The 13,757-nt window shown below is 51.6% G+C and overlaps 1 protein-coding gene across 1 annotated transcript in view; it reads left to right on the top strand.

The window, feature by feature from the left end:
- The window catches only part of WNK2 (WNK lysine deficient protein kinase 2), an 83,289-nt gene that overhangs the window by 3,057 nt on the left and 66,475 nt on the right, over positions 1 to 13,757 (top strand). Inside the window, exon 3 of the mRNA XM_012726071.1 lies at positions 5 to 354. Coding sequence (XP_012581525.1) covers positions 5 to 354 — 350 coding nt within the window. The remainder of the gene's footprint in view (positions 1 to 4; positions 355 to 13,757) is intronic.

Raw genomic sequence — 13,757 nt, 5'->3', positions numbered from 1 at the left:
CCGGGCACCCCTGCCAAACCCGGGCCCGAGCCTGCCGGCCCGCGGGAGCCTGGCCCCGACTCCACTGCTGTCCCACCCGCGCCTGCCCCAGACGGCGGCCCCCGGGGGGAGGAGGAGGAGGCCGGGAGGAAGGAGGACGCCGGGGCCACTGAGGTGAAGACCGAGCCTGGGCGTGTTCGCCGGGATGAGCCCGAAGAGGAGGAGGATGATGAGGACGACCTCAAGGCCGTGGCCACATCCCTGGATGGCCGCTTCCTTAAGTTTGACATCGAGCTGGGCCGCGGCTCCTTCAAGACTGTCTACAAGGGACTGGACACCGAGACCTGGGTGGAGGTGGCCTGGTGCGAGTTGCAGGTGAGGGGCGCGCTGCTGCAGGTGGGCTGTGGGCGCGTGCTTCATGCTCAGGATGGCTGGGTCTGCCCTGTGTGTCACCGTCAGTATGGGTGATGCTGTGTCAGGTGGGACAGTGGAGGTGGGACCTCCTGATGTGCAGTGGTGCCACGCCAGAGAGTGGGCACTCTGAGGGCCTTTCTGTCCTCCTGTGCCTTGACTTTAACTCCAGCTGCTCTGATCCAGGCTCTCTGGGTGGTTGTATCATTGCAAAAGCAGCCTGGAAGCTTCAGGGCCTTGTGTCCAGGTGTTGACAGGGCGGCTTCAGGGCCCTGAGCTGCTCTTTAAGTCGGTACCTTTCCTTGTCTTGTCAGGTGCTGGCACCCCAGCCGGGGTACCTAAGGGGTGGCTTCTGCCTTGACTGGTTAAGGGCATACCCTGGTATGCCCTGGCCCAGCAGGTTAAGGCCTGGAAATGCTTCATGGCCTTAGAACTCTAAGTCTCTGTTCTTCATAAAATGGACGCGAGAGTGATCTTATAACAAGGCTTGCAAAACACGGGTGGGTTTTTTGTTTTGTTTTTGATACAAAGGCTTTGGGCATGTATTTTTCATAACCCGGCCCTCACATTGGCTGTGTCAGCCCGGGCCCTGGAGATTATATAAATGGTAACCTGAGCTTCCCTGGGCCAACTTTGGAAGCTGGGGCAGTGCCTGTCACAGCGGGTGTTTATGGGCCCTCCCTCATTTGGGGTGGGGGGGCAGTTGTTGGGCTTTGGGCCGGTCAGTGTGAGCTCTGGCTGTGTGAGTGTAAGCCTACCCCAGTGTCCTGTAAAGTTAGCTGGCCCTTCCAGGCCTGACGCAGGCTTCCTGCCACACGGCCGGACGCCTGCCGCTTTGGCTCAGAAATGGATTTGATTGCTCTGCCCTCTGGGTCCCTGCAGAGTGGCCTGTATGTGGGTGTGCAAGCTAGGCTAATTTGGTGGGTGTCTACCTGTCTTTGACCTTTCTCCCAAGATAGAGCTCAAGGCCACCCCCTCTGAGGCCCCTTGGTTCTGCCATGGAAATGTGAGCTTTCTGTGATATGCTGATGGCATCCTGTGCAGTCTTCAGGAGGTACTAAGAGCTCCCCTCCCTGTGCTGACCGTAGATTCTGAGCCTGCTGAGGGTGCAGGACAGGCATAGGGCTTTGGGCTGTGGTCTGGGCACCCTGGGGTGTGCTGGGGTGTCCCAGCTGCCTGAGACCTGGAGGGAGAACAGTGGGAGAGGGCAGAGTGTTGGAGGGTGATTATTGCCTCCTGATTCTGGACTGGCCGAGTGCTTCTTGGCAGATGAGTGGGAAACTGGGTGCTGCAGCAGGCAAGATCCAAGTAAGACCTCCCAGCAGAGCAAAGCTGATCTGGTTGGGGCATTGCAGCACATGTGACCCTCAGGACAGGCTGTTCATTTCCAGTCCCTTTAAGGAAGGGCAAGCTGTTCTGTCTCTGGGTACCCCCAGCAGAGAACCCTAGGGGTAGAACCTGGCTACTGTTCAGGGGTCTTTTACTCCTGGACTCTGGCAGGAGCGAGGAGGCTGGAGGTGACTTCTTGACTGTCTGTTGGGGCCCCCAAAATCCAGGAAACCATCTCTGTAGCACCCCCAACAAGAGGGCACTGTTAATGTTTGCCTTAGGGTAATTTATAGCCTTTGGAGTCACTACCTGCTGTTTGACTGCTGGAGAGGGTTTGTACCAGAGCAGCCAAAATAGCCCCTTTTGCCAAGAACTAACTTGCACATCTAGCCTCCTCACCAACCATGAAGCTATTGCCCTGTTTTATTTTTGAGGACCCCCACCCCAAAGGTCACCAGCAAGGACATAGCTGCTGGTACAGGGGGATTGCAGCATCATGGGAGAGGGCTACCAGCCTGGTATAGCCATCCTTGAGTATGGGGGTGATAGGTGGCATGTTGGCTTTGTACCTGGGGAGGGGGTTCATGTGTGGACATGTCCATTTTCCACTAGCCCCCAGATCCCCAAGTGCTGGGTTTCTGGTAGAGGGTGGAGTGCTGGGAGCTTTGCAGGATTTCTTCTAGTCTTTGCTTTCCTCTTCCCTAGCACCCCAAAATGCCTTGGGAGAACCTTTGGAATGCCCCCAAAACTAACCCTTCACAGTCTGCTCCCTTCTCCTGTCCTTGGAATGCTGGAGGGGGGGGGGGCACTGTACCTGTCCACCACCCACTCCCTTTATTCTGGGTTTCCTGCTGAAGGAGGAAAGGCCCATTTCTGGACTCACTTTGTCTGGCTTAGGGGGTTTAGAATCCCTGTGACTTTCAATTTCCTTTGATAAATCAGTGTTGAAAGGGCTTTGTGAAGAGCAGTATGTGTTTGTCACACATCACAGGGCAGCAAGATGGTTCACCCCTGAATTCTCTGACACTGATTTGTGTGTGTGTGTGTGTGTGTGTGTGTGTGAAAGCCATTTTAAAACATTATCTGACTTTTTCACTTTTGAGTGAACTTTTATTTCTTATGCCCAAATACATTACAATAGCAGTGAAATAAGTGGAAATACAAGTGCAATTTTCTTGGTTCATGTTCCCAACAACGTGGGTCATTTTTGGCTATCTCTGCTCCTGCCCATACACCTGTTCTTTCAGACAATGTTTGGGGGGCTGGAGGCTCCTCACTGGCTCTGGTCTGCCCTGGGTGCAGGTCCAGACCACTGACATTATCCCAGACAGCTCAGGGCACCCTCTTGTACCTGCTGCCTGCTCTGAGCCAGTGTGGTCTTTGAGTAGAGGAAATGCATCCAACCCAGACCCCAGCCTGCTGGCATTTCCTGGACTACTTGCTTTTGTTATGTTTCCCTGAGAAACTTGGAGAGAGCCATGGCTTTCAGCCCTCTGCACTGATGCCACCCCCTTCCTTCAGCAAACCCCTGCTTCAGAGGAGATGGGCTCTCAGACCCTCTATTCCGTTCCCTCCCTTCATAAGGTGGTTGTGAGCTGCTGTGGCAGGCTGGGTACTATCTCCAGGGATCCTGCTTGGAACCCATGTTCCTTGCTGGTATCTGGACATTGGAGTTGGTCTGCCTCACAGAGGTGTCAATCCTTGAGGCTTCACCCAAGCATGAGTCCCAAAGAGGTATCATGAGGACTGAGGCCCCAATAGGTGGTGACACATGCTAGACCCCCCTGGTGCCATCATGAAGTCATCCTGTAACTGCTCTGTGCTGCCCAGGGTGGATGGGCTTGCATAGAGCTAATGGCCTGGGCTCAAGACTGGGAAGTAGCTTGCACAGACCCTAGGACCCCAATGATTATATGGCTGCTGGTGTCCCCTTTTGCAGCCATAGAGGAACTGTGTTACAAATTAACCAGTCCAGCCAGATGTCTGTGTCTCGTTTACCTGCCTGGGAGCAGATGATGCTGGCGGGGGCTTGTGGCAAGTGTCTGTGCTGAACACACTGGTCCCTGCACTGTCCACAGAGGATGGTGCATCTGCCTGTCATCAGTATCGCCAGCCAGCCTCTCCTAAGGCTGGGGCAGCCATGAGCTCACGTACCTGAGTGCTGAGCTCACAGACCTGACCTGTAGGTGTAACACTGTCTATCATAGATGGGCCAGGCACATGCCTTGTGTTCTGGGCAGCCTCGGGCCTAGGTTTGAGAGGTCCCTATGGCTTGGCCACCTGCCTGGTGTCCTTTCAGAGGGGCCCTGTGCAGTCTGCCCAGCTGACTTGGGAGAAGAGGAGGTCAGCAGGGATGGCTGGGTGAACTCAGCTTGGCTGTTACCCTGCATTTTATTTTTATAGTTGTAATTTCCTAAGAGCTTTTGTTGGGAGAGCTGTCACTTGAAATCATTTGGATGCCAGCACTGAGCCTGTTCTCTCGAGTGAGATGGCTCATGCGCCACGCTGACCATGGCCTTGGATGGTTGGCAGGAGAGGTTGGCGCCAGCTGCACTGGAGGCCTGAGAGGATTGCTTCCCTGCCAAGGCAGAAATGTGGGCACCCAGCACCCAGAGCCCCTCCCCTGCCCTGTGTGGTGTTGGGTAGTGAGGTCAGTGATGACGGACAGGCATCCCATGAGAGTAAGCCGAGGGTCACGGTCATGGGGTGTGTGGGTATGCCAGGCTGCTCTCTGTCGGAAGCAGGCGCTGCTGTGGCAGGGTGTGTGCCTTTCCAGGCATTTTCAGGAGGACCTGGTATGGGGGGCGGGTGCCTCCTTCTGGCCCGAATCAGTGTGTGACTTGGGCTCCGAGCAGGGACCCCAAACTGTCAAACTTGGTTGAAGGGTTTATGGGTCTCCCTCCACTCCTGCCACTTCCTGCTAGGTGGCAGCTGGGAGCTTATTCTGAGGCTAAGCCTCAGAGTAACGTGGTGGCAAAAAAAAAAAAAAAAAAAAAAAAGAAAGAAAGAAAAAGAATCACTAAAAAGAAGGTAGGGATGGAATGTCCCAGAAGTTTCCTGATGCTGGTCCCATGTAGGGGACTCGACAGGAAGGTTTGGTGTGGTTTATCATCTCTACCAGCATTTGTTGAGCATGTTCCCAGGCTCCCTTGTCCCACAGTGGTCAAGGCAGTATAGCATCCTGGGATCCCGGGAACAGGAGACCAGAGAACACATAGAGTATATTGGTGGTAAGCCAGGGAGGGACATCCAGTACTAGAAGTCTGCAGGCAGATGTGGGGAGAGGCTGTCTTGTTGCAGCCCTGGGTGGACAAGCCTCGCCCGTCCTTCCACATGCCTTGCAGAGCTGCTGGACTGCAGGTGTCTCTTGGAGTCTGTAGGCTGGGCTGGCTTCAGACTGGACCTGGACAACACCTGTAGTGATGACATGAAACTCCAGACAACTGCTTTGAAGGAGGAGAGCTTGACCCAGACCAGTGGAGGTTTTGGGGAGCAGGGAGTTTTCCTTTGTGTCTTGCTCTCACTGAGTGGTCAAGATGGGCGTGGAATCAGTCCATAGTGGTGCGGAGGGAAGTTCAGGAGTCTCAAAGCCAGGTCCATCCCTTTCCCAGCACACCCAGGGCAAGGGGCCAGGGCTGCTGCATTCAGACCCAGCCCCATAGCTTTCCAGCAAGGTGACCTTGGGGAAGACACCTGCCTTTGTGGGCCTTGGTTTACCTGTGTGTGCAGTGGAAAGAGAGCTAGTGACCCCCATGGGCTGTGGAGAAGCATGTTAGCACTGAACTGGTACTCAGAACAAAGCCTACTCTTACCACACACTTGTTCCCGCACACTTGAATATAAACAGCTATAAAAGACAAAGACTGAAGTGGACAGAAGCTGAGCTTTGAGGAGCAGGGATGCGGTAGGGGATCTGTGTGTGTGTGCAGTGCCCCCTAGACCTCGGCAGGCCGAAGGTTGTGCTTCTGCATTAGGCCCTGGCCGAGCACCTGGCTGCTACCTTCTTACCCTCTGAGCAGTAGATAAGGAAAAGGGTGTGAATGCAACAGCTGGAATCTCCTGAGAAGCAAGTTAGGAGCTGCCTCTGGCCACAGAAAATCCCAAGACTGTTTGGGGGTGTCCCTCTGGGCGCAGAGGCCCCAGGTGAGGACTGTTAGGAACAAAGGAGTAAAGTCCCATCCACATTAGCACAGCATGCTGAGGGTTGGTTGCAGTACTTCAAATCATTTTCAAATCCAGGTTTGTTCCCTGGAGGATTGAATTCTAAGGATTTCCTGGATTACTTAATTTCTAGCTCTACTTTATATTAGCTTTAATAATATGTACTACATTTTTTGGGGAAAGAAAAAAGATAGAATGGTATAGAGAAATAGATTGATGGAACAGGGGTGTAGAGTCTAGAAACAGATCTATAGTCATATAGATAGGTGACCTTGACAAAGGAGCAAAGGTAATATAATGGGGATGGAACAGTCTTTTCAACAAATGCTCTGGACCAAGTAGACACCCACATACAAAGAAATGAATCTGGATACTTCACAAGAATTAATTCAAAATGGATCACGGATCTAAATGTTAAATAAAACTCCTAAAAGATGACATAGGAGGAAACCTAGATGGCCTTGGGTCTGATGATGACTTTTTATTTTATTTTATTTTATTTTTTAAAGATTGATTTATTTATGCATGCAAGAACTGGGGCATTGGCCAGAGGTGTGGGGGTGGGGGTGTCAAGGGGGTCAGATGAGAGGATTCTGGAATACACTGTTGAGGAGAGTAGCGGTAAGACAGGAGATTCTGCTGTGACACGTGGGTTGGCTCCTTGGCAGGGATCAAACTCATGTTCCTGCTGCAGTGGCTGATGATATCTTGATAGTGCTGAGACTTTAACCTCTGTGCCACCAGAGAGGCCTGTGATGATATTTTAGATCCAACACTAAAGGCATGACTGCTGAAAGAAAACTTTTTTAAAAAATAATATAATAGTTTATTTTTACATCATTTTGTGCCTTTTTTCCATCTCAGTTGTAATCCCTATGGGCTTCCCATCACCAAATCACTGTGCCATCACCATAGTCCAATGCATTTCCCTCCCCCTACCATTTTTGATCCCACTCCACCCCCGTAAAATGTCTCTGGTATATAGTTGTTCATTATTATTATTTTCTCGCCTGGTCCTTTATACCTCTGCTATGAGTGAAACCATCCAATATTTCACTAAGCATATTTCACTAAGCTTATTTCACTAAGCATGATCTTTTCCAGCTCCATCCATGTTGCTGCAAAAGGCATGTGTTTATTTATTTATTTTGGTTGCTGAGTAATATTCCATTGTGTATATGTACCACATCTTATTAATCTAGTCATCTTACTTTTGGGCATTTGGGTTGTTGCCATGTCTTTCCAATTGTAAATAAAGTACCAATAAACATGGGGGTGCAGATATCTTTTTGAATCAGTGTTTTTGTGTCTTTTGGGTAGATACCTAAGAGGGGGATTGCTGGATCATATGGAAGCTCCATTTTTGGCAGTTTGAGAAACTCCAAGCAGTTTTCTGTAGTGGTTCTACTAGTTTGCATTCCCACCAGCAGTGCAGGAGAGTTCCTTTTCTGGAAAAACAAAAAACAAACAAAAAACCCCACTTTTTTAAAAGTGGAATGTCATTAAAATGAAAAACTTATGCTCTGTGAAAGATACCATTAAGAAAAGACTGGGAGGAAAACTTTTGTAAGACTTATGGTGATTAAGGACTTTATCTAGAATGTACAAATACATTTATCTAGAATGTATCTAGAGTGTACTTTTAAAATTCTAAAAAAAATAAGAAAACAAACAATTTGCTTAAAGAAAGCTTTTAACACAGAAACCTCACCAAAGAAGATGTTTATATGACAAATAAGCATATGAAAAGGTGTTCCATGTAAGATGTCATCAGGGAAATGTAAAACGATGAGATGCCACTACACATCTATTAGAATGGCCACAATCCAGACACTGATACCACGTGCTGGTGAGGTTTATGGAGCAACAGGAACTCTCATTCAAGGTTATAGCCACTTTGGAAGTTACGATGGCAGTTTTTTTCAAAATTAAACTTTCACCGTACAGTTTATTAACTATATTCGTTAGCATTTATCCAAAGTGGTTGAAAACTTATTTCCACCAAAAACTTGCATGAGGATGTTTATAGCAGTTTTGTTCATAGTTACCAAAACTTGGAAGCAACGAAAATATCCTTCAGCAAATAAATGGATAATAAACTGTGTTCCATCCAGACAATGGAATGTTTAGTGCTAAAAGGAAATGAGCTATCCAGCCACGCAAAGACATGGAACAGACTTAAAGGCATGTCACTGAGTGAAAGAAGCCAATCTAAAATGCTACAAATTGTATTATTCCAACTATATGACATTTGGAAAAGGCAAAAACTAGATGATACAAATATCAGCAGGTGGGGGGAGGGAGGAAGGAAGAGGCAGAGCATGGGAGATTTTTAGGGCCATGAAAATATTGTTTGGTACTGTAATGATGGGTACATGTCTTTATACATTTATCCAAGCCCACAAAATGTATGACAAGGGTAAACCCTAATGTATATATATTGACTCATCGGCTGTAATAAGGTGCCACACCCAGTGCAGTGTTAGTATTAAGGTAAACTGAGAGGAGGTTGAGAGGGAGTTTCAGAAAACTCTTGTATTCCTTTCAGCCTTGCCACAAGCCTAGCATTTTTCTAGGAAATAGTTTATTGATTAAAGACCCTGTAACAGCAATTTTAGAGAAGTTTTCAGAAATAGAAAACAATCACCCATAGCCCAGGTGAATACAACCATTTTTGCACGGTGCCTCCAAGTTCTTGTTCACACACATATATTATATAAATACAGCTGCAATCCATCTTTTGATTTGTTTCTGGTGTGTCTTTTAATGCTGTTGGCTTGTGAGGAGAGCCTGTGGTTTGGGCTTTCTCTGTGCTTGTTCTGGTCTTTGCTAAGGACTTTCCCAGGAACACCTGCTCAGCTGTGCCGGGCAAGGTGGGGGCTGGGAAGAGTCTCCTAGGCTACTTCTTGGGCCGTGGGCCCCCTGAGCAGCTGCTTCTGGGTCTTCCCGCCTTTGTGCTCATGCCAGGAGGGCCTAGCAGGTGGTTCCTTCACAAGGACCTGACAGCTGGGGCTGGCTTTCAACTGGGTGTGTTTCTCAAACTGTTCACAAGTGAGGTTTCCAGAAATTAAAGGTGTTTGGTGAACCTGTCCAGACTCTTAGCCAGGGCCCCTTCAGGTGGAGGGCAGCTAGTGTTGGGTGAGAGACTGGATGCCCTTGAATTTGTGGCTGAGGACCTCAGGATGCCAAGATCCACACTGAGCTCTCAGGTCTTAAAAATCATATCAAGGGATTTCAGAATTCTGTGTTTAAAAAGAGGAGTTCACACACACGAGTTTATATAGGAGGTATCGGTGGTGACATAGTTCAGCCCCCCACCTCCACCTCGGTCCTCATCTTCCATGTGTGCAGGATGGATGGGCATGTCACCAACCAGGTGTGGGCCATGCTGTATTAGGCAGATGTGGCTACTGCTGCCAGGCGCCTGATCTTTCAAGGGCCCACTGTGTTGTAGCGCTCTCTGCTGTTATTTCCTTAGCTTCTCCTGGGGCCAGGATGAGCTCTGGGGCGTGGAGCCAGCTGTTGGTACAGGTACAGACATTCCCACGGCACGTCTCAGCTCTGTCACAATACTGTGGGGGCTCCTGTGCCTTCTGTGGTGCCATTGACAGTACTTGGCTCTAGAAAGCTGGGATTGCCTCTGGGGCTCTCCCTTTCCTCAGACCAAAAACTGCCCTGAGAGGACTTGTTTTCTCTCTGATGTCTGCTTCACACCCCTTCCCCCCAGGTTCCAGCTTTCCTGGCTCTGTGCATACTTGCTTAGTGGTGGATAAACTAGGAAACTTCTCAGCTGTAAGCTGAGTGTGGCTGAGGATGTAGATCCACACCCCCCCCCCCCCCGTCTGAAACCTGGGGACAGCTGAGGGCTCCACGGCTCAACAGTGTGAACAGGAACAGTGGGGCTTCCCTGCTTCCTCTTTACTCTCTTTAGCCACGTTGGATTTGCTCCTAGTCTCCTTGCCTCATGACTACATAAAGGCTACTACAGCTCCAGGCATCACAGGTACATTTGCGGACAGGATGCAGTGGGATGGTTAGGTGAGATGTCCGTGTTTTAATTCACAAAGGGAAATATTTACTGTAGGTCCCTCTGGTTAGAGTGGGATTATCTGATTTCCCCAAGCTGCAAGGGCCTCTGGGAGAGACTTGATGACATACGTCTGATCTGTTTCCTGGGGCTGGGCATTGTGAGTTCTGTTGGTAGGGAGGAGTGGCAAGCTGTAGGTGGGGGGCACCTGCCTGAGTCCTGTTGCCTCATCCCTTGTGGTTCTGCTGGTCCTTGTAAGATGTAGTGTCTTTTGCCTGGGCCTGTTGCCAAGCAGAACAGACCATCCCTGCTGCCTCTGGGAGGCTTCTGCCTCTTACCCTGCCTCCTCCCACCTTCCACCAGGAAACCCTGGGCCTTAGCCTCTGCTGCTGCTACCCCTCACCTTTCCTTCTTTCCTCACTGGTGATTTTTCCTCTCTGCCAGCAAACCAGTTTCTCCCACAAACCTCATTTTGTAAAACTTAAACCAACCGGAAAGTTGGAGGTGCCAATTGTTAATGTTCCGCCACCTCTGCCTTTTATCTGTTTTTCTGTAAGTGTTTTATTCTGGTACATTTACACTTTGCCCTGACTCCTTCAGCATGTATCCAACCCAGTGTCCCTGAAATCCACCTTGGGTCCCATTGGTCATATGCCTGACTGTGTTTGCCATGGTTCCCCTTTGGAGCAGGGGCCATTTAGGGGCTGAGCATTGCCTCTAGTTTCATGTCCATTTTAATCATTAATGGTCACCCTGCCTTTTGAATCATAGTGTCATTGCCTCTGTGAGATGCCACTGGACTCTCTGGGTCCTTGCACGGCCATGTATCTGGTGGGATCCTGCGGCTGGTGTTGATCAGAGCATGACTAGGTCAGCCTGTCCTCTGTGGCACATGGACAAAGGTCTCTGAGCTGGGTCCTGTCCACTGCCAGGTGATAGAGGGTCTCTGCGAGGTCTCACACCTGTCATCTATGGCCTTAGCATCCTGGGGTGATCCTGCTGGAATCACTGGACTGTTTGGAAAGACCTACCCGGTCATGCTGGTTCTCTGCTTCAACCTCCCAGCAATGGAATCTGGTCAGCAATAGAGCCAGGACCCAAACAAAACCGCTCGGGGACACTGCCAGCAGGCTGGGCTACAGTGCAGGTTGTCCAGGCTTGGGGGTTCCGCCTTTGTCCTTCTTGAACCAGCACCTGAATAAGACTGCTCTGCCTAACCAAACCTTATTGCGGGGCTCCTTCAGGACCCCTGGGCTACGGAAGAAGGGGACCTGAGGGCATACCCTGACCTCCTGGACCCCCATAGCCTCAGGCCCTGATGCTATCTGAGCCTTATGTTCACCCCAGGGGAGGGGAAGGGAGGCCATGCTGGCCCCTTCAGTAAGCCAGGATGGGCGCAGCTGGTGCTGTGAGGACAGAGATGGGTGGGATGATGGGAGGTCACTTGGGGTGCCTATCTCTAGCCACCTAAGATCAGGGTGTGGACATGATGGAGCTGAAGCCTGAACAAGAGCAAACTGCTCCAAATCTCCTTCCTCTACCAGCCGTTTCCTCCGTGTGTGCCCTTGGCTTCTTCTTGTGTTCTTGGGTGTTTTTTGCAAAGTCATAGTCAAAGCTTCTGCACTAACGTGTGTGGTGATGGTGAATCACCCCACAGCCTGCGGCTCCCACCGCCCCAGCTTTCGCACCAGTCTTCTTGGGCGCCAGAGGGCCGAGGTAGCTCCTCCATCCCCCTGGGGTGGTCTGGTGTACGCCCAGCCTCAGCTCTATCCCATAACTGGGTGCAGGCTCCCTCATGTCCCCTTCACCTCAGGCCTGGGACTTGACATGTTGGGGCACCAACCTTGTACTCTGAGGTGCGGCTTCTCAGCCTGACTGCTGCTGGCCCCCCAGAAGGAAGGTGGCCTGTGCCCTCCTGTCCTGTATCTTTAAGCCAGGAAGCATCTTACCGTAGGCCAGCAGCCATCTGCTGACATCTGCCCAGACAGGTTCCAAGGAATTCTTCTCTTTAATTAAGAGGTTTGAGCTGGAGAGTGAATTTGGTCTTTTGGAGAAGGTGGAAGAGAGTGAGGACAGGAGCCGGGCAGGAGTGCAGTCATCGGCACCTCCCTGGGTGTGGCGGAGTCAGCGTGGAGGACTGTCATCCTGAAGACTGTACAGTGCAGTGACTAATTTGAGACTCCAGGGTCCTGCCACAGCTGAAAGACCCCCATGTCACTGGTGCTGATGTCATTTTTGATATTGCTGGGTTTGGGGAGTGGGGTCCTTGGGAGAGGTTTCACCTGGGAGAGGTTTCACCTGATTCCCCTTTCAGCGGCACTGGTGAGTTTCCCAGGCGAGTTTCTCCAGGACACAGAGACCTTAGCTAGAGCCAAAAGGGCAGGTTTATTATGAAAGGGAGAGAAGAAAGGACACTTGATAGGCACAAGCGGCAGAAAGGGCTGCCCCTAGCGGAACAGCTTGCTGAGAGGCCTGCGTGGCCCAGCGGCCTCTGCGAGGCCGGTCGGGGAGGGAAGCCCCGCAGGTGCAGGTCAGGCGGGCAGGAGCTGCTGCCGGCAGGCAGAGGGTCGGTGGAAGGAGGCACTGGCAAGGCACAGGTGGGAGAGGCACTGCTGCCCGGGGCCAGGCAGAGGCTGCCCTGGCGCAGGCTTCTCTTTGGGAGCGCGCACTCCCTCGTGAGCGGTTTGCTCGCTGCTGGTCTGGGACAGCTGTAGGCTGCGATGGAGGGAGATTCTACAGTGGCCCTCAGTCGCCACATCTCGACCGCGGGTCCTCGGCCTCCCACGCTACAGCATCTGACGCTCTGGTCTGTGCCTCGGCGCCTAAGGATTTTCGGTTCCTGGAGCCGGTTTCACACTGTTCCATCCCTTGCACCCCTGCTCCCAACTCCTGGCACTGTGAGAGCGGGTCTCTGACCTCGTGGCACCTGTTTTCCAGTTCTACGCTTCTCCTCCTCAGTGCCTTCGCCTTGTGTTCCTGAAGGTCTGGGGGATGCCTGCAGCCACAGGCGGGGAGGCTCTGGCTCCCACCCCCAGGGGATGGTCTCCATAGCTGCATTCCAGGCCTGGCAACGTCAGGCCTTGTGCCTCCCGAGTGCACACTGGGCCCAGGCCATGTGCATGAGCTCCCCTGATTTTGCTCTGGGGTGATTGCCCTCTTCTACATTGACTTAGGAGTGGGCTTGGTTGGCTAGACCAAGGGGATGCCGGGAAACAAAAGCCACTTCCATGATGACCACCTGACCATTAACAGACGTTCTCACATTTCTTAGGTGCCTCTGGGGTGGATCTTCTGGGATGGTGCCAGTGAGTTGGTTTTGTGGGTTCCAAGCAAGTTTCCGAGAGGGGTGTAGGTGCCGGACGTGGACCTTGAGAGTGTACCCTGAAGCTGCCTCTAGGGGAGAGGACCATAGTACAGGGAGGGGGGCGGTGCCTGGGGTCTTGGGTGCCAGGCTGGGCACTGAGGGTTCTGGGATGACAGAGAGTACCTTCCTTCTCTGTTGGCACAGGGTGCTGCCCTCAGTGATTTGGAGTGACTTGGAGTAGGACATAGCACATTTGGAGGGGGTGGTGCCTGGAAGTGGCAGAGGGAATGAGGGAGGTGTCCCGGGCCCTGTCCTCCCACTCTGACCTGATGGTGAGTAGAGCTTTAGGCTTTAGAATCAGGTCATCTGGGGCTTGGGGCCCAGCCTCCAGGGCCTCTCCTGCAGCCTCAGATATTGTTTAGTTGCCTTTGCAAGTTTGAGGTCAATGTCCTGCTCCCCTGGAGTGCCTGAGGGTGGTCTGGCAGCCCAACTCTGCCCAAGGGGAGGAGGCACAGACAGCTGAATTTGCAGCTGTATAAAGAACGT

The sequence above is a fragment of the Condylura cristata genome, unplaced genomic scaffold, assembly GCF_000260355.1.
Source record: "Condylura cristata isolate star-nosed mole 26May11 unplaced genomic scaffold, ConCri1.0 scaffold00017, whole genome shotgun sequence".
NCBI lineage: Eukaryota > Metazoa > Chordata > Mammalia > Eulipotyphla > Talpidae > Condylura > Condylura cristata.
This window is presented reverse-complemented; position numbering and strand designations above follow the sequence as displayed.